The sequence below is a fragment of the Bos indicus genome, chromosome 29 (genome assembly GCF_029378745.1).
Source record: "Bos indicus isolate NIAB-ARS_2022 breed Sahiwal x Tharparkar chromosome 29, NIAB-ARS_B.indTharparkar_mat_pri_1.0, whole genome shotgun sequence".
NCBI classification, from domain to species: domain Eukaryota; kingdom Metazoa; phylum Chordata; class Mammalia; order Artiodactyla; family Bovidae; genus Bos; species Bos indicus.
Window position 1 is genome coordinate 42,738,218 of NC_091788.1, and position 26,041 is coordinate 42,764,258.

A 26,041-nucleotide genomic window follows, 5' to 3' on the forward strand; every position below is an offset into this window, starting at 1 on the left:
TCTCTGGAATTTCAGTTAACTTGAGTTTGTAAGTTTGTGGTATGATTTACTTGCGTGTCACTCCTGGTATGATAGTGCCTTTTCTTTTATCCTGTTACAGGTTTTGATTGTATTAACTAAATTCTGAAATTTTGAGCTGATTTTTTAAGATCCCAGCATGGGGCAAGGGTAAAGGGGTGGACTGCTGCCCTTGATTCAAGCATCACACTTCCCCACTTGCGCCCCTCTGGCTGCCCCTAGTAGAAAAAGAGTTCAGCTGAGTGATTGTATTTGTGTTCAAACCTGTTTCACTTTTCTAAGATCATGGTTATGTGCCGTTTCTACGTCAATTTAGAATCCATCCTTTTATTACAGTGGAAAAACCATGGTCCATGTGAATTATGGTAAGAAGCTCAGCCTGCTAAATTTTTTGAGTGGTTCTGCCCCTCCCCTCTTCCTGCTGCCAGCACATTTTCATCTGTCCTCAGAGGTGGCTGCTGTTCACACACAGGTGCTCTGTAGTGATGCAGGCCACTGCTTCCTTGGAGAGCGCATGGCGGTGTTCTCTCGCTAATGAAAAGGCTGTCATAATGGGTTAGGTCCTTAGGGGCTCTGCCCTTCTGTACTTGTATTCCCAGGGAGAAGAATCTCTCCCTTAATTACCGCATCACGCTGGGCAGAGAGGTGTGGCTGCTAATTGATTAGATGACCGTCCTTCGCGTTGGTGTGGAACTGTTGGGTGGTTTTGTTTTTAAATAAAATAGATTTGAGTTAGTTAAGTGTATTTTGAAGAGATGAAGATTTCCTTTTATCAACCTCATGTCTTTAGTGCCATCCTTATTTTTTAACTTGGCCATAAGAAGTGCTAACTTGACTTTTTTTGGCATTTTGCTGCTGGTGGCAAGCAGTGTCTTTTCCTCTCCTGCACCTCTGGTGTGCTCCCTTTATGTTTGGTAGCATCAGAATCCTTTATCTGGTTCAGTTTTCGTTCCCTCCTTCTGTCTTGGAGTGGTTGAACCCTGTTCTGAAATACGTATTTTTAAGATAGTGTTTAAAAGCAAACACCCTGCCTTTCTTGAAACCTCAGAAAGCTGCTTGTGAAACAGCCGATAGGGCAAGCTGCCAAATCTACAGTTAAAACCGATCCCTTAATGACAAAATGTCAGACGATGTTAAACCTTCATTGTGATTGTGGTGTGAGAATTTTTCTTACTAATAAATGTTTAGGTGCTGAGCTCCCAGTTTCACGTTTGGAATGCTTTTTGTTCTAAAATTCTGCATGGTAAACCATCCCAAAAGAATCTCATGTGGCTAATCTGCTGTCTGCTGTAGGGAAGATTTTCAGCAAGCCAGTCCGCATTCTCCTTCATCTACTTATTTATTTTTGTAATTTCGGGAAATGATTTTCTTTTGAGTGATGTGGACCAAGTCTCACTAGCTTTATCATTTTTAAGATAGAACTCCATATAAAATATATAAACAAAAAGGACCTACCGTATAGCAGAGGGAACGATATAACTGTATTCAGTGTCTTGCAATAACTTATCATAGAAAAGAATATGTATATGTTTGTGTACACACACACACATATTTAACTGAATCACTTTCCTGTACACCTGAAATATTGTAAGTCAACTAAACTTCAGGGTTTTTTTTAAATTTATTTTAATTGGAGGGTAATTACCTTACAGTATTGTGGTGGTTTTTGCCAAACATGGACATGAATCAGCCACAGGTGCACGTGGCTGATTCATCCTGAACCCATCCTGAACCCCCTTCCCACCTCCCTCCTCTCAACTTCAGTTTACCCAAAAAAAAAAGAACTAGCTTCAGAATTATTTTTCTCCCAACAGAGGAGGACTGGGGCCTTAATCTTTATTCCCAGGCCCTGAATTAACTTTGATTTTTGTTTGTTTTATTTTTAAGACGATATAGAATCTTCTGTTTGTCCAGGGAATTTCTAAGTACTTTCAGGAGTGAGTATTCATTCCTTCTTAAAACCTTCCAGAAGAATTCTGATATTGCTGGTAGCCTGCTGATTAAGAATACGACTTAAAAACTGATATTAGTGTACAGCAAGCTATAACACTGAATGAATGAATTGATGAGGGAGACCAGGCTTGACAACTGATAATTGGGAGAGAAGAGGATAAATGTGTTAACATGCCTCCGCAGTCACAGCTGGCACTGAGTTTTGGGGCTCTGGATACAGAGCTTTAGGAAGTCTTCCACACTTTCACCAAGAGCAGCCTGTTCTGTTCTAATGCCAGGGGCATTTTTTGACTTGATTTGCATGACCTTAGCCCCGAACAACTTTTTTGACTTTGTGCTTAAGCCTTTCCTGTATCATCTTTGCTTGTATATTGGGCCTGTCTCTGGTTTCTAGATGGGGATGAGACAAGGAAGACTGAATGACTGACTGGCCAGTGCATCTCCCCGAGTTGATTTCCTCTTATCAGCATCTCACAGCTCTCATCACAGCCCATTCTGTGGGCAGGCATCCCCATTCATTGACGTCTCAGGGTTTAGATAGATCCTGGCAAAACTCATGGTCCTAGCTAGAAGCGGGACCTGGGGATCTCTAAATCTCTCTGAAAAATAACAAAGTCCTGACTTAAATTGCTCTATGTTCTTGCTACCAGAGGGGGCTTCCCTGGTGGCTCAGTGGTAAAGAATCTGCCTACAATGCGGAAGAGGCAGGTTCAATCCCTGGGTCAGGGAAGATCCCCTGGAGAAGGAAATGGCCACCCACTGCACTATTTTTGCCTGAAAAATCCCATGGACAGAGGAGCCTGGTGGGCTACAGTCCACATGGTTGCAAAGAGTTGGACACGACTTGGTGATTAAACAAGAAGCATCTAGTAAATTGGAGGGCATAGGCAGACTGTAACTCTGGTTCCTGGATTCGGTCCTGCGTTAGGTAGTATGATTTGTGCTTCCCTCTCCTATTAGAGAGGCAGGTCTATTGAAGGCTGGGCTGTATTTTATCCTTCCCTTTCTTCCCTAGAGTCTGTTAGAGTGCTTTGCACATGACCATCTCTCAATGAATTACTTGTGAAATAAAAAAAGAAAAGAAAAATTACAACATGGGTATTATTCTTCACTTACCACCACCCTTGGGAAAGTGTGTCTGTATTGATTTGTGAATCAGACATCTGTCTATTCAGTTTTTGACCATGTAAGTCACAGGTCTTAACAGGTTCACCTTAATAGGTTCAATAATGACAAAAAAGAACGACTTTTTCAGGATGAGAGGCTAAGGAGGATGTTTTCCCCTATCACTGGATTGTCTTACGAACCCAGAGAGGAGACCGCAAGGAGGGCGTGCACTGCTGAGGGACCCTGTGGCTTCCTGAACTAGGAGCGGAGCCGAGAGAGCCCTCCCAGCTTTGCTGAGTTGTGTTCTTGCCCCGGACACACAGCACCTCTGGCTGCATTGTTGTCTCTGGTTATAAATTGGCCTCATCTTCCCCGCTTTTGCAATGGGTGAACAGAGGGACACTGTTGGGAGTTTAGTCCAGGGTTGGAGAGGCTGTGGGGTCTTTATCAGAAGACTGTGGAGTTATTTTAGTGGGAGAGCCGCTCGGGAGCATGGCACCGAAGAACTGGCTTCACAGCACCTCGGCACCTTTCTGTGAGCGTCTTAGGGAAGATCAGTTACCTCTCGGAACTGACCAAAACCTGTGAGGTCAGGGACTGTGTTTCCCAGGACTTTTGCAGGTAGGGCAAGAATGAGATGGCCATTTTCTATTTTCTTCTTGATTCCCTGGTCTTTGTGACTCAGAGTGTGAGAGCTCCGACACTTGCAGCGTCATGAAGCAGTTATGAAGCAGTGCAGAAGAGACCAGCTGTGTAGGGTGGTGGGAAAAGGACCTGTTGGACTGGTCTGCTTGGACCCGCCTTCCCCTCCCCCCGCACTGGGCAGGGAGGGTGAAACTGCTGCTTGCTGGCTTTGCCAAATGGGTTTCTCCTCATGGGTGGGCTACCATGGTGGGCAAGCAGGCAGTTCCCCGCCCAGGAGCCCTCCATGGCGCTGGGCTGCTAGGAAGTCGTACTGAGAGGGGCGGGGGGCAAGTGCTGGGCACTGGGTGTGCCACCTGCCCTGCCAGGGGCTCGCCTACTCAGAACTGCTGAGGCTGAGGCTGCAGGGCCCTCAGGCCTGCTGGGAAGACTGTGGGTCACTGTACCTCTCCTTGCACCTTGTGGCCACATGCGTGGTGTGCAGAGAGGCTGGGAGTGGTGAGGAGCTGGTAAATTGTGGGTAAATGAAGTCTCGAGAGGAAGAGGATTCTGGCCTAGGGCACACTGAGTTCAGGGTTGTAGTGTTTCTAAGTCCAGAGTTGTCACGTAGCTTAACTTGAATTTTCTCAGCCCTAGGAGGAAGAGGTTTTCCAGTGTGTGAGCTTGGTGTCCAAGACATGTTAGGTGAGGGTTAGTTACAGAGCCAGGCTTTGACGCAATGTAAGACAGGGTCAGGATGTGGTCTTCAGAACGTGCAGACCGTGCCCACTTCCTGCTGGAAGGCTTGTGAGCACACAGACACTGAGAGCCCTCACGTCCACCGAGGATAGACCCTCCGAGCTCACTGCCAGCCCCTTGTGCAAGTGGGGAAACAGGTCCCAGGAGGGTGAACGACTGGCTCAAGCGATACAACCTGTTTGGGTGGTGCTGGATCTACACTTGCTCTCTCGGGGACTTGGAGCTGTACCCCCATTGCTTCACTGCAGAAGCAGTCCTCTTGCTCAGCAGGCCTGTGCAGGGTCTCCCTGCAGCCCTCAGAGCAGAGGGGAGGCTGGGAAAGGACAGGTGGAAGGGCAGTCGGCCCCAGCTCCACACTGGCCACGAGCTCTGAAATCCTGCCAGAGACTGCGTCTGTAGAGGCACCAGAAGGCCCTGGAGAATGGATTGAAAGCCACAGGCGCCAGCTCTCTAGCCCTGGCCTAGGTTGAAGCAGTCACGTGGAGCAGAGATGTGCTAAGGGTTGTCGGGTAAAGAGTCACTCTGAAAAAGGCAGGAAGACCCTGCCCTTGGCTTTCTCTCATGAATAGGAGAGCATTTCTTGAAAGCATGTGAGGTGCTGGGCACTGAGGACATGGAGTTGACTGAAGCCCTGGAACTTCCCTTAGGTCACGCCTAGTCTCACACCGGAGAATGTGATGGCACCCCACTCCAGTACTCTTGCCTGGAAACTCCCGTGGATGGAGGAGCCTGGTAGGCTGCAGTCCGTGGAGTCGCTAAGAGGCGGGCACAACTGAGTGACTTCACTTTCACTTTTCATTTTCATGCATTGGAGAAGGAAATGGCAACCCACTCCAGTGTTCTTGCCTGGAGAATCCCAGGGACGGGGGAGCCTGGTGGGCTGCCGTCTTTGGGGTCACACAGAGTCGGACACGACTGAGGTGACTTAGCAGCAGCAGCCGCAGTCTTGCACAGTGGTGAACAAGACAACCATCTAGAGTTGTGAAGGAGGCTGGCCATTCCTCAGGAGCCAGGTCCTAGTGCAAGAAGGCTGCTGTCCTCAGGACGCCTGGAGTGACAGGTCAGGACCCTGTGAGGGCAGGGAAAACTTCCCGGAGGATCCGATGTCTGAGCTGAGGCTGACCAGGAAGGAGAATGGGAGCGGAGGATAGAGGCAGTGTTCCAGGCAGTAGGAGGTGGCGGCAAAGGCTGGAGGTCTGGAAGGACATGAGAAGACAGGTGGCAGGAGCCCAGGGTGAGACTCCAAGAAGGGACAAGGGCAGGGCTGGAGCTGCAGGCGGGAAAAGGGAGCCAGCCAGATGAAGGGAAAATCCGGAAACTGTGGATCTGAAAACCAGTTTTACATATATGTGCACCTATTACATGTGTGTTGGAGAAGGCACTGGCACCCCACTCCAGTACTCTTGCCTGGAAAATCCCATGGATGGAGGAGCCTGGAAGGCTGCAGTCCATGGGGTGGCAAAGAGTCACACACAACTGAGCAATTTCACTTTCACTTTTCACTTTCATGCATTGGAGAAGGAAATGCAGCCCACTCCAGTGTTCTTGCCTGGAGAATCCCAGGGACGGGGGAGCCTGGTGGGTTGCCGTCTATGGAGTCGCACAGAGTCAGACACGACTGAAGTGACTTAGCTTAGCATTACATGTGTGTACATGCATGTATACTTCATTTGTATATGTTTAAGGGGAGCTGTGACCAGGAAGCCACATAGTGAAGTTCCTGGTGCTGAGTGTCCTGCAGTGATGACTTTGATGTCCCCCCACTTGTTGTAGAGTTGAAGAGGGGCTGGTTTTTCTACACGCAGGTGTGGGTGAAGGGTAGGCCGTCCAAGGTTTCAGTCTGGCAGGTGGGACTGGTTTCAGCTTTGGGGCCGGGCTGGCTCAGGACACTGTGGGGCTTCTTCAGGCTCAGGGCTCAGGCCCCATTTCCCTCTTCTCATGGGGGCGTGACTCACGGGTCGTCGCTGCCACCGGGTGGGGAGGAGGGGCTCTGCAGGCTTTTTAGAGGCAACCTGTGGCGGCCGAGGCTAGTGGCTGGTGGAAAGCGGAAGTACCTGGCGGCCATTTCTCCTGCCCCTCCTGACAGGTGTTTCTGTCGCCCCTGTGTGGCAGCCTTGGGCTCTGCTCCCGCCACGGAGGAGCGTTTCCTGTCTGTGAGAGGGGCCCTCCTCTGTGGCTGAAGCTCTGCCCCCTACAGCCCGGCTCGCGAGGGGCCCCCCTCCCTCCTGTCCTTGGCAGTCGGGCACAGGCACTCACGTGGTGGGCCTTAACTTTCAGGGTCCGTGGAAATGACCGTGCTGCAAACTGTAGAGTTCAGGGCACGGCCGGCAAAGTGTGTGAAAGCCGACCTAAGGTTAGCGTGAACACCGTCTGCCTCCAAAAGGTGTAACGGGACAGCGTTTCACTTGCTGACATGGTGGCCATGGCCGTGGCCTTGCAGGCAGCTGGGCTGTCTGCTCTCCTGCCAGAGAAGAAGTTTCGTTCCCATGCTAGTCCGGCTTTTACTGTTTCCCCTCCTGCCTTTCCCCAGAGATCATAAACCTGCCTACCTCCTGTTATTTTCTAGTTCTGATAGGAGTACCATTCAGAGTTCTTGGCAGGAGACCAGCCCACTTCTCCCTGGGTTGGTCTCCCCTCCTCTTCCCAGCGTGTTGGATGTGTTCGCTCCCCAGAGTTCTCTTATGCAGCTGGCTGGCCTCGTAGTGCCCAGAGATTGGAGCGCTCCTGCAGCGGGAGCCCAGCTGCTTCCCTCCCCAGTTTTAGGGGCTGGGCTTGAAAATAGAGACTCATAATCTCCCTTCCTCCTCCTTCCCCTCCGCCTCCCCCACCACACACCAAGCAAACTGGAGTGACCGGCTCGGGGGCGCAGAGTGGGACTCAGCCCGCCTCACGGCTCTGCATGGCATGACAGCAGCAGTCTGGAGGAAGCTTAATGGACGCGTGAGTGTGTGAACTCTGGGGCACGTTACCGTCTCAGACTGGCCCTTGGTGGCAAGTGTGGACTCATTCTGGTGTTAGGGAGACCAGGGCACCTTCGGGGAGATGATGACCGACCCAGGTGTGTGTCTGCCAAGGCCGCCACCCTTTCTCATGCGTGGGGAAATGGAAAGTGCTTCTAAATACCCCTGCTCTCCAGAAGAGCTAGGTGGGTGGTTTGGAGAGTTTATTCTTGGAATCCCTTGCAGCACAATATCCTTTTCTTCCCTTAGCCATATTCTTTGGCTCCTAAGCTGGACTTCCTACCTTCACTTCTCATAGGATGGGCCCATGGCCCTGGCCTCGGGGAGACCGTGGGTGGAAGGTTAGTGAAGGAGTCACTGCTTTTTTGCTAGAAGGAGGACGTCGGGGAGGGAGCCCAGGTTGCCAGCAGGTGTTTCGTGTCCCTCTCTGGCTGGCTAGAGAAGGGTGCCCCCCTGGCTCCCGTCTGCCGACCTCTTCGGACAGCCAGGGGATCACCCAAATGGAGACCATCGTCTTGCTGCTGAGGCCCGAGTGCCCAAGGCAGAGAGCAAATGGTAGCCTCCCAGGCCTGCTAAGAGGGGAAGATTGGTTATTTTGGGGCTCTGACGAGCACCAGCCAGGGGCCAGTTTCTGCAGTAACCCCATGGAGAGCCCGGACGGCCGGAAGCTGCGGGGCCACAGGTGCGGGGGCTGACACCGTCCCCTTCCCGTGTGTGGTGGCTAGTGATGATGTTGGGAAGGTAACCCCCTGGTCGGAGAGGACAGCCCTGACACCCTGCTGCTTGAGCCCCTGTGCCCTGGAGTTATTGGTCTCCCAATTCTAGCTTTGATTCGGGCGAGAAGTGGTCATAGGAAGTTCTGTTTTGATAGTTTGACTTCTGATTGGGCATTTAGGCATCTGAGAACTGAGTGCTTTCTTGATGCAAAAGTACCCTGGAAACCCCTTACTTAAGCCCCACGCTACATAGATCTTGGTTAGACAGAAAGCCTTTGCTTGGACATTAATCTGGGACTCTTAATGGGGTCCTCTGTTGCTCATCCCTCTAATCTCCCTGACTTCTCCCAACCCCCTGCCCCAAAAAGCCAAACCTTTTATACGAAGAACTTTGGGAAAATGGAGCAGTGCCTCAAGGTCACTGGATCATAAGTGGTATTTGGCATAGTGAGCGGGTTTGGTGTTTGGTGAGAGATTTATGCTTTTTATTTGAGCAAAAGATTTCTTGGCGGGAGGCCTCTATGCCATGTTCACAGTGCTTGCCCTGTGTACAGGGTTTGCCCCCTTTCCACCCCGACAGGTTGTTTTAATCCTCTTGCCCATAAACAAGTGCAGCAGAACGTGTCGGGCCAGCTCACATGACCTCGGTTATCTCTTCATGGGGTAGCCAGCATCAGCTTTGGATACCACAGTCACTTGACATGGTAGAGCTGTCAGGGTCAAGAGGTGGAGATGCCAGGGGAAGCCTGGGTCCTCCAGGAATGGGAACCAGGAGTGCCTGTGATTCCTTAGGACCAGGTAGGAGAAGTCAGCTCTTGTGGCACAGGAGTGTGAAAAGGACAGCCAGACTGTTTCATTCCGTCTTGCCTTTCTCATCCCCGGATTCCTACTTCTGGTATCTCATTTCTCTTTCCCCTGTATCTCAGATCCTGTCTGCAGGGGCCCAGGACATGCAGCTGTGTCAGGAAACTGCCCCTGAGCCAGACACATGCCAGCTTGTAAGATACAAAACCCAAGACTGAAAATCCCATCTTCCCAAACAGTGATCTCGTTCTGTTGTGTGAAGGACAGCTGGTGGTGGGAGCCTGGCCGCCACAGAAGGCTGCTGCGTCTCCAGACCAGCGCCGCTCAGGAGCTGGGTGTGTGGCTAGGTTTTCACCCCCACTGCCACTGCTCTGAGTTTCCGCGTCTCACCACGGAAGAGGCGGGGCTCTTGGTATGTAACAGTCAGGGGCTCTAGCCACACGGTGAGTGTGTGTGTGGGCTTCTTAAATACTAGTCTCATTCCCCATTGTGCCTGTTAATTTGTAACATTTCCAGTTCCATATACCTGGCAAATCTTGGCAAGATTGTGACACTGTGTATTTCGAAGCTCCGGTGTACACTCTGGGTTTTCCTAGGATTGGATGTGTATGTGTTTCAAGTGCTTTTGATCAGGGCAAGTAGAGTGGCCTTTTATGGAAGGGATAAAACAGTTGAGCTGCTGGAGCCCTTTCTGGCTCTGCCAGAAAGCCACGTCCAAGTCCAAGCTGTGCAAACAGATGACCAGAACTTGGTCTTTGACTCCAGCCAGTTCAAAGATCCTTTTTTTTTTTTTTGGAAAATAGAGAATTTGTGGTAAGCATTGGGTAAAAAGTTAAAGCCAAAAGCCATGTCTTTTTCTGGCAACCTGCAGACTAAGTTAGGAAAGCATGTGGAATTGTAGTAATAATAGCTAGCATGTCGTGAGCATTTAGTATATGCTAGGAATTGTTCTAAGTGTTTGGGATGATGTTGGATGATTCTGACTTTAGCCCTTCGTCTTTTCTTGATAGAACCCCCTTTATGCCTGTGGGTTCTTTGTCCTTGTCCTGGTGGTGGCGTGGACCAGACAGAACAACAAGCTGGGGAGCAGTGTCCTCCTGCAGCTAGGCATATTCTTCTAACCGGAGGTATCCCAGCAAGGCGGGGGGGGGGGGGGGGGGGGGGCGGCGGGTTGCACTCAGTCTTCAGGTTTTTATTTAAGCCAGCATGCCGATTGGCAGTTAGAGCTGCCCTTCAGGATTTGTTGGGGGGAGGATCTGTATCCCTTTTGCAGCCATCCTTTCTTCCCTGCCCTCTCTGAGTGAATTTGGAGATGGAAAGCTAGAAACTTGGCTGCTTGCCTCCTTCAGAACAGCCAGCATTCTCTTGTCTGCAGTCTGTGTAATAAATAGTGCCTCTCACAACGCCCTGCAGTGGCCCCTTCCTCCCCAGCACCACCTGTCGGTTGATGGCTCTAGTTCCTGAGGGCTTCCACCAGCGCAGGAGTCCACCTGCACCAGAGGACCTCGCTCCCAGGTTCACGCCACAGACATCAGAAAGCTCAGCGCCACCAGCAGCGTCCTCTGAACCCACGTCTGCCTGCCGCCTTGGCCAGGGCTAAACTGGCCTTTTCTGGACTCCTTTCTCTTAGAACCAGCACAGAGTCTCTTTCCTGAATTCTGTCTCTGAAAAGATGAATTAACTATTAAAGTGCTTTTTAAGAAGGCACTTACAATGGAAAATGACTGTCACCTCATTTACCGTACTCTCTTCTCCTGGATCGTGCACACAGACAGCCAGAGCACCCTGGAGTAGGACTGTTGTTGCCACCAGAAAACAAGCAGGGTTTGGCTTCCCAGGCAGACCTAGGCCCAGCGTCAGCAGCTGTCTTGTGCTCAGTCCCAGGGAGAAACTTGTGCTTTCCAGTCTTCTCCACCAAGCTTCTGACAGATGAGCCCTCCTGTTTATCCAGCATGCTAAGGCACCAGCCCAGGCCATGGCCACGCCATGTAGCAGGATTCAGCAGCCTCTACCCTTGGCTTTGGTTGAGACTGCAGTGGTAGTGATGGGCCCAGTGAGGTAGAAAAGAGGTGTGTCTGTGACTTCAGTTACCAAGCAGGGAAGACAGTTCTGAAAAGTGTTTGCCCCTGCTGCGTCAGGGACTGTCCCAGGCTCCCCTCTACCTGCCCTCTCCGGACGTTCTGCTTGGTCTTCCTTCCTCAGCCCTTCTCTCCTGTAAGGCAGTACCCGTTCAGAATTCCTTTCCTCCAGCCTGTTCTTCATCTCCACCTGGATTTCTGTTTCCTTAGACCCTCCCTCCTGCCCAGCCACCCCAGATGTTCCATTCCTCTTATGTCAAACCCTCACCTAGAGTTTGAAGGTTAAGAAACCCCAGACTCTACTGCCCATGCTCCTTGGAGAGCAAAGATAGGTTCCTGTCCCACGTTGGAACACTGAATTCACTTTCCTATTCCAGACTCTGGTTTAAGTGTCGTGTTAGTTGCTCAGTCGTGTCCGACTCTTTGCAACTCCTGGGACTGTAGCCCACCAGACTCTGTCCATGGAGTTCTCCAGGCACGAATACTGGAGTGGGTATGAATTCTTTCTCCAGGAGATCTTCCCAACCCAGGTGTGCACTGCAGGTGGATTCCTTACCATCTGAGCCACCAGGCTTAGGTGTTGAGTGTGGTTAATATAGTGCCTCAGAGACCGTGGAGGGCCCTGACGGGATGCGCTGGCCTGAGAGTGCAACCGTCATTTGTAACATGTTCCTATGGGAGAAGGTTCCTCCTCAGAATGGAACTTTGGGTAAGTTGGGGGTTTCTTTGCTAATACGCTACAGCAGATTTGTGTGCCTTGTGGGAGCATTCTCATCACTTGTAGTCATAGCGCTATCTATCACAAAAGTAAGTTGTCTTTCTAGATGCCAAATACCAAAGATAAACACTCACACACCACTCCCTACCCAGAAAGTTTTCTGGAGAGCTGTGCTCAGCTCCTGCAGTTGTTCTGAATTCTCCATTCTGACTGATTTGACCCGTTGTCAGTTAGCACCGGTTCAGGGGTAGCCCTCATTCCTCAGCTTGTTTGTCCTTTCCTGCTTGGGTTTCTAGTGATCTGCTGAAGGAGAAAGATAACCCCTCTGCCTGCAGGAGCAGCCCAGTGGGCAGTTAATCATGGGAAGTGCAGCCAGTTGGATTTTTAGTGGTCACTTCAGTGGAACAGCCACCTGGCAGCCTGGCCAGGTGGAGACGGTGCTGAGAGAGGTGGTGCGGCCTTGGTGGTGTCTGCTCTCGCCCTGCTTGAGCTCTGAACTTGTGGCCACGGTGACTTCTGGGCAGCAGACTTTAGGCCCGGTCTTCTTTCTGACATTTCTTCGTCCTCCTCCAACTCCCTCTTTGAAACTGGAGGAGTCAGGAGGTAGTAGTTTTTCCCACTTTGAGAGGAAGATGCAGTGGGAAGAGGCACTTGTCTTATTCAGCACCTCCCAGTGTAGAGCTGGAACCAGACAGAACCCAGAAGGCTTGTTTTCGAGCCTCATGAAGACATTTGAAGGAACTGCATGAGAAGGGCAGAGATACGGGGTTAAATCTGCACCCAGGTAGAAAGGCTGTTGCATAAACGCTGCGATAGGGTTGGTTTTTGTTTTTAAGATCTCGTGCTTCTTTTTCACTTTGTGTTGGCAAAAACCCCAGGAGAAGATGGGAGATTCTGGGAGGAGATGATTATGCTGGGTGGTGAGTCAACTGAGCTCCCCAGCTGCCGTTTTTAGTTCCTCTGCTTTTCTGTAACAGGAGGCAGTTTGAGGAGGGGTGGGAGGCAGAGTGGGGATGCTGATTATTACAAAGAAACGGGGCAGGGGTGTATGGGTGATCTCTGGGGTCCACTCAATTCATTGGTTCAAGGAGGAAATACTGAAGCAAAGCTCTCAGTGTGGCAAACACCAAGGAAATGTCTCCTAAAGTCTCTGTCACTTCCCCAAATCAGTAGCTCTTCAAGTGGCTTCAGCTGCCTTACACTGTCACAGCAAGACACCGTGGTTTTGATTGAATGTGGAGAGGCAGAGAGCCGTGTGAAGTGCGAGTGCCTGGGGGTTGTGGGGCAGCAGGAAGTTCAAGGAGAGGGAGCCCCTCTGGGATGAAAGGAGCCGGGGATGGGAGTAGGGGGCAGCTGCTGCTTGGCTTTGCCTATATTCTGAGTCTGTCTCCAGTTCTCCTTGATGACCACCCTGGCCTCGAGCTTTGTGAGAGATGGCATACCAAGGGCCCTGTCTCCACTGGAGAGAAAGCTTGTTAGTGAGACTGACGCTTCACAGATGTCACCCATCTTTGGGGCACCCAGTCTGTGGCCCATTGCCCGCTTGGATGTTGTCTGCAGAGTACACTGATACGGGTTACTGGTGTAGATCCCAGAAACTGTCATGAAGATGCCCCAACATGTTTTCTTTTTCATTCGTACGCATTTATTCATTCATTACCTTACTGAATGCTTCCGCTCTGTGCTATAGGCATTGTTGTGGGCCATGAATCAGACAGACCAAGGGCCTTCCCTGTATGGTGTAGTCTAGTGAGAAGGACAGACAGTAACCAGTCAACTTCAAAGGGCAGTAAACGCCCTGAAAGAGGGGAGAGGGATCTTGCAGCCAGAAGCTTTGATCTTCCTTCCTCTGCCCTTGCTTATCTCCTTGAGGGAGGAGGGAAGCAACTTTAGGGATCATAAAGTTGTACCACTTTTATTCTGTATAATTTCCACAAGTATTATAAAGCAGGGGAGCTAGGTGCGTGCCCTGTTAGGCACTCGGCACACAAGGGTGACCTCTGACTTCTTAGAGCACAAAGAGTGGGGTTAAGGTATAGAAGCCCAAAGTCAGAAGAGCTGAATGGGCACAGACAGGGCGCTGTGAGAGAGAGGGAGAGGTCAGTCTCAGCTAAGAAGATGTCTGGATAACTATTTGAATAAAGGGATTTGGGATAAGCAAGGGATAAGAGGGTTACTTACATGGACCACTTAAAAGAAGGTGTTTCATGAGAGCAGGAGCCTTTCAGTATGTGTATCTGTAGCTCTCCACACCACCATTCCGATCCGTTCCAATCCGTTCCCTACAGCAACCAGGGTGGTAGAGCTGGGGTCCCACCACAGGTCTGTCTGACTCCGGAGGGACACCCTGCACCACTTTGACGGCCAGACGGTGTGCTCAAGACAAACTACTGGGCAAAGAAAAGGCACTTAGAGGGTGTCCTGGGCACCTCGGCTGCCCTGGCTCGTCTCCGTCAGCTCCCCACAATTCTGTGTCAGGAGAGCCAGACCTTTCTGATGCAGACTGCCTTCTGCCTACCCCAGAGCCCTGGGCTGCTGGCAGGCTGGCTCTCCTGTGATATGGAGGAACTTGCTGGTCTCCATGGTTACAGTAACCCACTGGTACGGGAGGAGCCGAATGGAGTGTGAGGCTGGCAGTGTGAGCTTCCCATAGCCCGTGGCACCGTGTGGCACTGGTATGTCGGCTGTCTCTTGGGCCTCTTTGGAAAGGAAGGGGTTAAGGAGCTGACAAGGATGGGAAGAGCGGGCACACCTTCCTCCTCTTCTGGGCTGCTCTGAGGGCAGAGGCGTGGCTGCCTTCTTATTCACCCACTTCTCCTGGCAGGAGTGGTTTTATGTTAGGAAGGAGGGTCCTTTTTGTCTGACAGCCTTGCCATGGTAGGAATTTAACTTTTCCTCATTCTAGAAGGAATACCAGCTTTGCCGCACTTGTAATCAAGTTCTTAGAGATTATAGCTCTTCTCAGAGCTCAGAGAACCCCTGTAGTTGGAAAACAAAAGTTCCTACCTGAAAGTGAAGAGAGATCACAGAAAACATGGCGGAGACCTTGCTGCGCACCAGGCTCCATGGTCAACACTGGCTTGGATTTTCTCATTTCCTCTTCACACTAATCCTGTGAAGTGGGAGCAGCTAGAGTCCTCATGTCTAGAGATCTGGCGGCTCCAAGTGTTCTCACTGGTGGTGGTCTGAGCTGGTAAGGAGCAAAGCAGGGCTCCCAGCAGGCCTGGCGCCTCCTGAGCTCTGCCGTGCCGTCCACAGGCACATCGTGAGTCTCGTGTACGGTCCCGCTCCTCTCAGTCCCTTGGAGGCAGAAGCCAAATCTCTCTTGACTTTGTAAACGGGCTTCAGCGGTGGGCGCTCAGTGAAAGTGTGCTGAACAGGCAACAGTAATTGGAGATTGAGACAGAGACCAGGCCCTGGGCGAGTGGATGCCCAGGGATGAAGTAGTGTGGAAACTTCTAAAGCTCTGGTTACTCCATAGAATCCACTGTGTTTGAAGAGGAGCCCAGCATTTCAAGTGACTCAGAAGACAGGAGATCTGAGGGGTGCTCCTGGCACGGTGGCTTCTGTGCATGAAGGGGTGTGAGCTGGAGGGTGGCTCAGCTTTCACTGTGGTCAGTTCTCACCCGCCAGACTTCCAGGCAGGCGCTGGCTCTGCCGTGGCTGCTGGGAGGCGCGTGGACTCCCTGTGCGACCTGGGCTGCAGTCCCGGTCTCTCATCCTCGGGGTGAGACTTGCAGCTCAGACAGCCGAACGACAGTCAGCCACCTTGTTTTCGGCTTTGCCTCGGTCGCAGGCTCTGCTGGCCTCCTTTGTTGGGGAGGCATCCATCTACCTCTTCATACAAGCCCACCGCCCCTCTGCAGTGGAGTGTTAGGGGATTGCAGGGGTTCCTCAGGCGGAGGGTCACAGTTCATGATGGGGGTGCGTCCAGGCCCTCCACCTGTCAATGCTCACTAGCCTTCCCAGAGCTCTCCTACCCAGCACGCTCCACTGGCTTCTTGACTGCCGGCAGTTGAGAGGACAGTTGCTCAGGACAAGCGGGTGCAGAGAAGGCTCCTGGGTACGTGAGGAGGGCGGGTGAAAGAGCTAGTGCTCTGCCCCGTGGCATACCAGCTCAGGCCTGCCCTGTCTCTCCGCAGTGTCTCTGCAGTCAGTGCTCGGTACTTCCTCAGTTTACAAAACTTTGCCTCCCACACATGCAGTCGAGGAAACGATCCCTGTGTCACATCACAGAACCCTGGAGCCTAGGAAATGCAGCCATTTGACCTCACTCTGGCGTCTGAGTCGGGGGGCAGGCCTGACAGCCCAGGGTCCAGAATAAAGCCTGATCTCGTGCACTGAGTTGAGTGCCCACTTTGAAGGAGTGAGAGGAGGGGGTGCTGTGAAATAGCACCTGGCCCCACAACTGGCCTTAACCAGACATGGCGCTCCTGCCGTCCCAAGCACCTTTCCTGAGTCTTCACATCTTTCCCTTCTCCTAGTCTGTGAACGAAGAGCCAGAGACTTCTGCTTTGGGGAAAAATAAGAGCAGAGTAGTCTTCAAGAAGGGTTGAAGGGAAGCATGAGGAACAGCAGAGTGCTGGAGTGGGCACGAAAGCACTGGGCCCCAGGCCCAGCTCTGCACTGGCAGGCTGGCCTTGGGCAAGTCTCTTAACTTCTGTGCTTAAATTTCTCATGTAAAATGAACGTGCTACCTACCCTGTAGGTTTATGGTGTGGAGAACACAGGATATGCAGCAGACGGTAGTACCAGGGATGTCGAGGCTGTTGACCAGGGCTATACAGAAGGTGAACACGGAGTAGCACCGTCTCCCATGTGTCTGTGCCAGGTGCTGTGAGGGCACCGGGAGCTCTGCCCTTCCCTGGAGGAGTTTATGGCCTCCTGGCATGAGTGCTTTAAAAAGAGTTGCCTAATGGGAAAGATGCTAGCCTAGAGTAGTGGAATGAGTGTGAAGTAGATCTGGCAACCAGAGGAAAAGCCAGTACCAGAACCCAGAACACAGCAAGGAGGGCTCAGCAGGCTCCTGGACGGCAGGGGCTTGGCCAGAGGCAGGTGTGAGGAATGGCTGCCCCTGCTGTGCCCAGGCCCGGGGGAGCCTGGAGACAGTCTCCCAGAATCGGGGCTGGAAGGAATTAGAGAAACGTTTGGTTTGTACCCAACTTTTGGGCAAAATTTAGGATTAAACATCTCATTGTCTATCAGTGACAAAGGTTCTTCTAGAATCCATAGACCTAAGGGGCTCCCAGGGTTCTTGAGTCTCCTGATACTATGTCCAGAACACTCCATACAAGGGGAGTGTGCACTTTTCTGAGGTTGAACACTGCCTTCTGTGAAGTAGGAGGTCCATCTGCCACTGTTGGACAGCGGGTCCTGCTCCCCCCACCCCCACCCTGGTCCTGATGGCGGTTTTGCCGCTGCTCTCTGGGGCAGCCTGTCTGATTCACACGGAGGCCCCCCTCCGCTCCCAGGTGTGAGCCCCTATCCAGGTCCCACCTGCTGCAGGTGCAGTAATGGCTTTATGGCAGCCTGGGCTGGAGTAAGTCTCCTCCTCACCCTCTCCCAGCTGTTACCCAGCAGAGCACCTTGGGGAGGGTGGGGCAGCCCACTTCCGGGGAGGGGGAGGGAGAAGGAAGTGGATCTAAACCCGCCTCTTTCTCTCTCTGTCTCCCTCCCTTCCCGTTCCCCTCGGGCCCCTTTCCTCCCACCTGGCTCCTGGGCAGTGTCCGAGGACTGCGTGGGTTTCCTGGCCACCGGCCCCGGCCTGCAAGAAGCCGCGGGGCTCTGTCCCCGTCCCTCTCCTTGCCAAGCCCGGGCTGTCTCTGCTAGTGGTGGTTTCGGTTGCGACACAGTCCAGGTTCCCAGAGCCGCTCGGCCTGGCTGCCGCGCTCTTTTTCATTGAGGAGGTGGTGGAAGGTGTCGCCTGCTTCAGCTGAGTAAGGGTGGCTGACGGCCCCCGCCCTGGGCCTGGCTCTTCCCGGCCTCTGTACTTTGCCCTCGCTGCCTGACAGGTTCTGCTCTGGGCTCTGCTGAATGGAAGTCGCTGGTAGTCCTTGTCCCTTTCTCCAGCCGGGTATGTTTCCCCCTGTTTTTGTTGTGTTTTTTTGCTGTGGAATTGCCCCCTCCTCTTTCATCCCTCCCACCCCACACACAGGATCCTTGAGGAGTTGCTAAATGGAGCCAGGCACTAACTAGCGCAAGGCAGTGCCCTTCCTGGGAAGAGGCGCGGGCTAAGAACGAAGAGGGCGAATCCCGAGAAGAGTCGACCCTTAGGTGGAGTCAGCAGGCCTGGCCAGAGTGAAAGGAAAGGAACGAGACAGGCCACGGCCCCGGGTGGGCGCACGAGTGCCACGGTGAGGGGAGACAGAGCCAGGATGGCCCCCGGGCAGTGCCCAAGGGACAGCTTTGCTCCGTTCCACAGGGCCCAGGCGCACTCTGCCTCTGGCCCAGGAGCGCCTGTCGCCCTTCCCAGCTTGGCCCCTTCCCGGCCCTGGGGAAGTCTCGGGACACTCGAGGCCAGCCCTGAGTTCAAGGCCCCAAAGCGTGAGGTTTTCTTGGGAGGAACTGTTGGTCAGAGCCTCCAGCATTAGGGAAGGGGCCCTGCCTACCTGAGTCAGCGCCGGGCCGCTCGGGGTGGAGGCTGTCTTCCGGGCGAACCTGGCAACACGCCTAGGCCTGGTTCTGAGATCCCAGGTTGAAGGGCCCACTGGATAGAAGACTTTGTTTTTCTTCATCCTCATGCCCTAAATTCTCCCCTCTCCTCTAATGAGGACCCCAAAGCTGCTTAGGCCCAACTTCTCAGTCAGGCCTGCTAAATAACTTGCGTGTTTTGCTGTTTGGTTCCAAATCCTACCTCCCAGGGTGTCCCCTTGTTCTTTCTGAAAGCTCCCTGAGGGCCATGGTGTCTACTTTCAGCGGACTTCCTGAGACCTTTGGGGCCTGCCCATTCTGTGGTGTTGGCCAGAGCTTGGAGGATGTCGTGTTCTGTGTCTGTGTGCAAGGAGGATGGAGGTGGGGGGCAGAGCGTGGTTCTGGCCAGATCCTGTTTAGTTGGCCCAGAAGGACAGCCAGTCATTAGCCTCCCACCTTGTTGGTGAGATCTGTGTCCAGGTTACATGGGCCTAGTCAGAGCCGTGGAAGGCTCTGTCTCCATGGTCTCACCTGCACCCCTGCCTCTGCTTCAGCCTTCAAAGAAGCCGCCTGGTGCAGGGCCCTGGTCCAAGGAACATTACCTACTGAGGACTTTCTCTTTTTCCTGTCCCTCATCCCTGCTGTGGGAACTGTGTCTCAACATGGAAGAGGCAGAAGGGTGAGAGAAGGACTGTGTCCTTGGCATCCTGAGAGTTGAGTGGTTTGGTCAGAAAGGGGAATGTATGACTTGTAGAGCGGGGAAATCAAAGAACATGCCCCAGCGTTTTCTGCTGCTTTGGGACCCAGACAGGTGGAACCTTCTCTTTGAGTGTCCTGGAGATCTCGCTTGGAACTAACCCTTTGCAGCTGCCCTGGCGAGTCCCTTCCTGTGAAGGCAAGGTGGCCAATGCCCAGCTGGGACCTCTCCCCAGCAGGGACATCTCCCCAGCGGGGGGACCCTACATTTCTTGGCCTCCATCTGAGCTGCAGCTGGATTGGGAGGACTTGACTTAGATGTGAAAGTCTTGTTGACCGTGAGACTTCTGGCTCTGCAGACAGGCTGTGTAGCATTTGAAGTGAAATGAAAATCGCTCAATCGTGTCTGACTCTCTGCGACCCCATGGACCGTAGCCTTCCAGGCTCCTCTGTCCATGGAATTCTCCAGGCCAGAATACTGGAGTGGGTCACCTAGCCATTCCTTTCTCCAGGGGATCTTCCCAACCCAGGAATTGAACCCACATATCTTCTCATTTCAGGCGGATTCTTTGCCGTCTGAGCCACCAGGATCCAAAAATAATGGTAATCATGGTTGTTCTTTATTAAGATTGGCTAAGGCATTTTACCTGTTCTTTGGAAGGAATGATGCTAAAGCTGAAACTCCAGTACTTTGGCCACCTCATGTGAATAGTTGACTCATTGGAAAAGACTCTGATGCTGGGAGGGATTGGGGGCAGGAGGAGAAGGGGACGACAGAGGATGAGATGGCTGGCTGGCATCACCGACTCGATGGACGTGCGTTTGAGTGAACTTTGGGAGCTGGTGATGGACAGGGAGGCCTGGCATGCTGCAGTTCATGGGGTCGCAAAGAGTCGGACACGACTGAGCAACTGAACTGAACTAAAGGCATTTTATATGTTTTCTGTCACCTAATGAATGTGAAATAGGACTGTTTTATCACCACTTTACAGATAAGAAACTAATGCTAGTAAGTGGGGGGAACCTGACCTAGAACCTCAGTCTGTTGGACAGAGCTCCTCGGCACCCACTAGACCATCTGCTGGCACCCACACGTGGGATCATCCCATGTCGGTCATCTTTTAGGATTTCTTCCTGCTTTGTAGTAATGTCATCTCCCTCTTAAGGACGTTGTTGGTGATAGTAAAATTAACATGTGTTGAGTAAGAGGCAGATTTGGGACCTGAACCCTGGCAGTCTGTCTCTCCACCTGTACTCTTAATCACGCCTCTCTGTTCCAGTATGGAGGACATTTGTTGCTGTTCCTTGAAGATAGTGTGCAGCTGAGCCTGGGAGTGAGGAGTGGGGAGAGGGTGCTGGCCAGCTGTGCCACACAGAGCAGCCCCAGGGCTGAGAAACATGGAGACAGAGGGGCCGAGCTCAGGATGGGCAGTCAGATGCCCAGATTTAGCTTCTGGGAGCGAAGGACCCAGACCCTCAGGTCAACACTAAATTCTCATTCCAAACTCTTAGGACTTGGTGACTGCCGGACTCCTGCTGCCTTTGGTTCATATCCTCAGAAAATAGGGGCGTGACCAGGAACTTAGGAGGTGAATTAGAGGTTGCCAAGGAAACTTTTCCACCCATCTTCCTCTCTTGGAAGTGGGGGCAGAGGGAAGTTTTTCCTTGTTCGTGGCCCCTTAGGGCTGAAAAGCAGCTGTTTGGGGAAGCATATGCTCCTTGCCAAGGAACCCTGGACAGTTCCTTGGGTGGTAACAAGTCATTTCTTTGTGGTTTTTGAGGGTTTCACCGAGAGCCAGAAAGGACTGTGAAAGAAAGAACTTTGAGGCACACTTCTTTGGTCCCACTGCTTGCTTCCAGATTGTATCCTTGAAGTTTCCAGGACAACTCTGGATGGCTCTGGGACAGGGCTCTGGCTGCCCTTGACCCGCATGACGCTGGAGCAGTGGCATCGGGTGCTCTGAAGAGGCAGATCAGGGCTCTTGACCAGTGTTAGACCAGACTCTTAACAGTTTGATTGAGATGTAACTCACATCCCATACAGTTCACCCTTTAAAGTGTACGCTTAAGGGGCTTTTAGTAAATTCATGGAGCTGTGTATCCATCACCACAGTCACAGAATTCTAATGAAAAATTCATTAGAATTTTTTCATTACTGCAGAAAGAAACCTCAGCCCTTAGCTGTCATCCCTAAGGCCCCCTCCCCTTCGGGGAGTCCCCTCAGCCCTAGACTCATCTCTTTTTTTGTCTTTCTGGATTTGCCCACTCCAGAGTAGGCATTTCATATAAAGGGAATTGTACAGCCTGCAGTCCTTCATGGCTAGTCTTGTTCACTTAGCATAACATTTTCAAGGTTCATCTATGTTGTAGCATATGTTGGTACTCCTTTTTCTTTGTTTAATTGCCCGTGAATATTCCACTGTGTGGATATTTCACAGTTTGTATGTCCATTTGTCAGTTGATGGGCATTTGCGTTGTTTCCACTGTTTGGCGATTGTGAGTGTGGGATATTATGAACGTCCATGGGTGTACAAGTTGTTCTTGGGTGTGTAGCTAGGAGTGGATCACTTGGAACTCTACATTTAGCCTTCTGAGGGCCATACAGGTCTTCATACAGATGGATGTTTTCATCTGGACCATGCCTTTTTTTGTGTTATGTTTATGTGTCTGTTGGTGCCAATTGTTGTCATTTCTGCTTCCTCACACCCTTACTTGAGCTAGGGGATATCTAAGGAGGGCCTTGCTCAGACCATCATTCCATGTTTTCACTGCACAAGTGTTTATTGAGCATCTACCATAATCCAGGCTACCTAGGTGCTGGGTTGTATCAGTGAATAAATGATACGTGCCCACCCTCATGAGCTTCCATTCTTATGAGATAGACAACGAATCAACATAAAGTCATACTCGGTAAAGATAAATGTAAAGCACTGGGTGCCGAGTGCTTTGCAGTAATTCTGACGACGTTGCCCCTGCGAGTCTTCAGTTTTCGCCCGATTAAAGTGTGAGCAGGCCACAGGGAGGGCAGTAGGCAGCGCTCCCCTACACGAGGAGGAGGAACTGTTGGGCTGTTCACGGGGACGTATTGCCAGAGAGTGGAGCCAGGGATGGGACGGCTCCTAGTAGGATGTTGACACTGGACCCCGGCTGTGCTCTTCTGGAGTGAAGTGGGGCTCGCTTTCCCTCTCCTCTTACTCCCCTGCCTTATGACTTGCTCTCTGCATGCCTCCCAGCCTCCTGGCGTCTGCCCCCCTACCCCAGCCTCTTAGGATTTATTGCAGAGAGCTAAGGGCCAGGGCGTGGGGAGCTGAAGGGTGGCACACTTCAAGGTGTGCGTGTTTCTACCCGGCAGCCCCCCTTGGGACACCTCGACAAGCCCAGCAGTAAGTCCAACATGCTGCGGGGCCGCAACTCAGCCACCTCTGCTGACGAGCAGCCCCATATCGGCAACTACCGGCTCCTCAAGACCATCGGCAAGGGTAACTTCGCCAAGGTGAAGCTGGCTCGGCATATCCTGACTGGGAAAGAGGTGAGCGCTGGACCTGGGGACATGGCAGCATCTCCCGCTGTTGATACCCCAGCAGTAGTGGTAGGGCTACTCCCCAAGACAGCCTTCTGTTTATCGGGCAGAAATGAGATCTGAAAAGAGAGGGATACTCAGAGGGATAGGGCCAGAAGAAGGCGGAAATATGAAGGAAGAAGCAGATTTGAATCCTGATCTTAGCCTGGTCAAAGAGATAATCTCGGGCTTTTTTGTCTCTTGTGCAGGTAGCTGTAAAGATCATTGACAAGACGCAGCTGAATTCCTCCAGCCTCCAGAAAGTAAGCTCACAGTACATGCTGTCTCTTTCTAAACCTCTGTCAGGAGTCACTCATCTGCTGATCCCATTTGGACCTCCTCCTGAACCCCTAGGCTTCCCAGGTGGCACAGTGTAGGAAGTACGGATTCAATCCCTGGGTCGGGAAGATCCCCTGGAAGAGGAAATGGCAACCCACTCCAGTATTCTTGCCTGGGAAATTCCATGACAGAGGAGCCTGGCAGGCTATGGTCTGTGGGATCCCAAAGAGTCAGACATTATTGAGCACACACACAGACACTGGAACCCCTAGTTCAGATTCTCTGGTTATTTTGTTGTCCCCACTATCCCTCTCCATGGCTCTGCTATCTTCAGGGTTTTGTTGGATCCTGTGTGCCGACTTCTCCTGCTTGGGCTTCCTGGCCTCAGGCACTGGCTCGTTAGAAGTCTTTCTGCCCTTTCCCAGCCCCTTGGCCTACCTGTCTGACCTACTTCCTGCATCTTGTTATTTTCTGGCTTGTGACCAGCCCGTATGCAAAAACGCATGTATACAGCTATTACTCGAAACACAAGCAATTGCTTTAACATCTGGAATGATCCAGGGGAGTGGGTCTCGAAGTACAGGGATAAGAGGAGGCAGAGAACCTGCCCCTGGATTCTGGGCCAGCTCCATTTCAGAGAATGGGAATGGAGGGCTGGGGTTTTTAGAAACTGAACTCCAGTGTCAAAAGCCTCTGATAGTACGTGCAGATTAAGGACAGGTACTCCCAGTTTTCCTTCTCACTTTTAGGCTCCTCCTGACTAACAGTTGCAAAGTCGTTTGCATGTAGTCTTTGCAAGGTGAGGCTTTTGCTTCCCTTGACTTACAGTGGAAACTGAGGTCTTACTAGCTGGTCAAGGAACCCTCCAGGTGGCACCACATACGTAGGAGTGAGGAAAGAAGGCTTTCATTTGCAGAGGAGGGACAGCTTACCAGTGACTGGCTGGTGTAGAGCTGGAAACAGCCCTCTCCCCCCCACCATGGGCTCAGGCAGTTTAGGGGAAGGAAGAAATCTCCCAACGGGCTCCCAGAAAGCGGCCCCATTTCAGGTCAGTCAGATTTGCTCATTCTCCAGATGACCCTGGCTCAGATTTTCTGACCCTGATTAACCCAGATCTTTTGATCTCATGGCAGATTGAGCTTTCCTTTTCATGAGCACATTGTGTTACTTGGGTTAGGAGAGGGTATAACCTCATGCTAACAGAGCCAACTACAGCGAGATTGGGAAGCTTGGGGCTCGGGGTTGGGAGTTGTTACTGAGACACTCACAGAATTAGAGTGGGTTGAGGTGCCATGACACGCTGACGGCCAAAACCAAGGTGTTTCCTATTTTTTTTGTTACCCCTGGGATCCGCTCAAGGTTCTTTGAGTCAGAGGAAATGTGGCTCTCATCACCAGGGCTTCCCTGCTGGGAGCTTTCCGGAAGGAAGGGAAAGAGGGCTACTCTTGACACGTTGGCTCGGACCCCACAGAGCAGAAGCCAACTTGGTGTGGGCCATTCAGTCTTTGGAGCGTGTCAGGCTGCCAGCGTCAGATCAGCCGTCCGATTTTCCACCTGTCTCTCTCCCTGCCTCTTCCTGACTGGCTGGAGGACACCAGCACCAGACAGATGTCCCTTTTAACACACTCCATGGCCAAGGCCAGGCTGACTCTGGCCAGATCACTCTGTTCAAGTTTGATCCCGGCAGCAACCCCTAAACGACACACCTTGAAGAAGCTGGCCTCTTCAGGGCTCTAACCCAGCTCAGCCAAGTCCACGCTCCCCTAGGAGGGCACTCTTCGCAGGCCCAGCGAGTGCCCTCAGGGGAGGAACCCTGGCAGCTGGCTTCAGGCCCCATTTCAGTGTTGCTATCCACTCCTGCCCCTGAGGTGGTGTCCAGGACTTCCTGCCTCTTCATCCACTTTATCTCCTGGGCCAGGGAAGAAAGCAAGGAAAAACCTGGGCTCTAACAGGAAAAGGGAGTGAAGGTCAGAATCAGGTTTTCAAGAGTTGGAAAACCTGTCTCCCATTTCCTTTCTAGCTCAGGAAAGCTCTGGGACTTCATTAAAGGGGGAAAAAAGATAGGTTCACTTTTTCCCTATAAAATAAATTAGGTCTCCATACCACCCCTCAAAAAACAAAAACACAAAACAGCTGGTTCTGCTCCTTGTGCAAGTGGGAAGGCCTAGAAGTTACCAAAACCCCACCCCCGATTTTCTGGCCCCCGCAGAGGGGATGGGGTTCATTTCTGTCATTTTTCTTCATGGAAATGTATGGTTTGGAGTCCCTGATTTTGTTTCACAAAGAGAGCGTGAGTGTGTGTAGGTGGATTTGATTAAAATTGGCATCAGCTATATATAGGAGTGGCTTCTTCTGTCACCACCCGGAGGCCCAAGAGAGAAAGATGCACCCACGAGTGCCGAGCCCTCTGGCTTCCGTAAGTCAGAAGACAGTGGGGTCCCCCTTCAGAGCTCCCTGCCCCTTCACACAGACCACACTGAGTCTGCTTTGTCTGTGGACCGTAGGAGCAGCTCAGGTTCTAAATATTCATGTCCATGGGCTCACGCTCCCTCCTTCGGAGGCATCCAGCCAAAACCGTCTGCTGTTGGGGGGCTGGATCTGAGTAGACAGTGCCTGAGGGCGCAGCTGGCTGGTCCAGATGCTGCCCCTGAGGATGCAGGTCGGGAGAGCCCCGCTGGCCTCGAGCTGACCCTTCTTGCTCTCCTCTCCACTCGGGTCCTCAGCCCCTGGGGACGGGTGTGGAAGAGCTGGACTGCCAAACTGTTTCTTCACCCTGCCTCTTTGCTCTTTCGCAAAAAGCATCCTAGCAATGGATCTGTTTGGAGGGGACCTGAGGGGAGCAAGCTGAGCAGGCATGACCCCTGCTGCTCTTTTATTTTCCAGCTGTTCCGTGAAGTAAGAATAATGAAGGTTCTGAACCATCCCAACATAGGTGAGGACCGTTGTCGTTCCTCTCCCTCCCCCACCTCGCGTCTCCAGTTCCCACATGTAGTCCTCCTCCCAGAGGTGCGGTGCCGGCTGGAGTCCGGAGTCTTCCAGGACGCCTCTGGGGCGGCCCAGCTCAGTCCGGCTCTGCCCCTGGCACTCAGGGCTATCCTTAGAGGTGTGGCTGCCATGAGGGGAGCTTGTCCTCGGGAGAGCAG

General features: G+C 52.2%; 1 protein-coding gene across 14 annotated transcripts in view; it reads left to right on the plus strand.

Annotated features, from left to right (window-relative positions):
- Window positions 1-26,041, plus strand: part of MARK2 (microtubule affinity regulating kinase 2) — a 55,862-nt gene that overhangs the window by 17,871 nt on the left and 11,950 nt on the right. For 12 of the 14 annotated variants that reach the window (XM_019954888.2, XM_070782645.1, XM_019954884.2 and 9 more), the window contains 3 exons: window positions 22,413-22,589; window positions 22,829-22,882; window positions 25,782-25,830. In XM_019954888.2, the coding sequence (XP_019810447.1) occupies window positions 22,455-22,589; window positions 22,829-22,882; window positions 25,782-25,830 (238 nt within the window). In that variant the 5' untranslated portion in view covers window positions 22,413-22,454. Of the gene's footprint in view, window positions 1-17,390; window positions 17,808-19,642; window positions 19,664-22,412; window positions 22,590-22,828; window positions 22,883-25,781; window positions 25,831-26,041 lie in introns of those variants that run through there. The other 2 variants (XM_019954889.2, XM_070782644.1) reach the window with 2 other exon arrangements.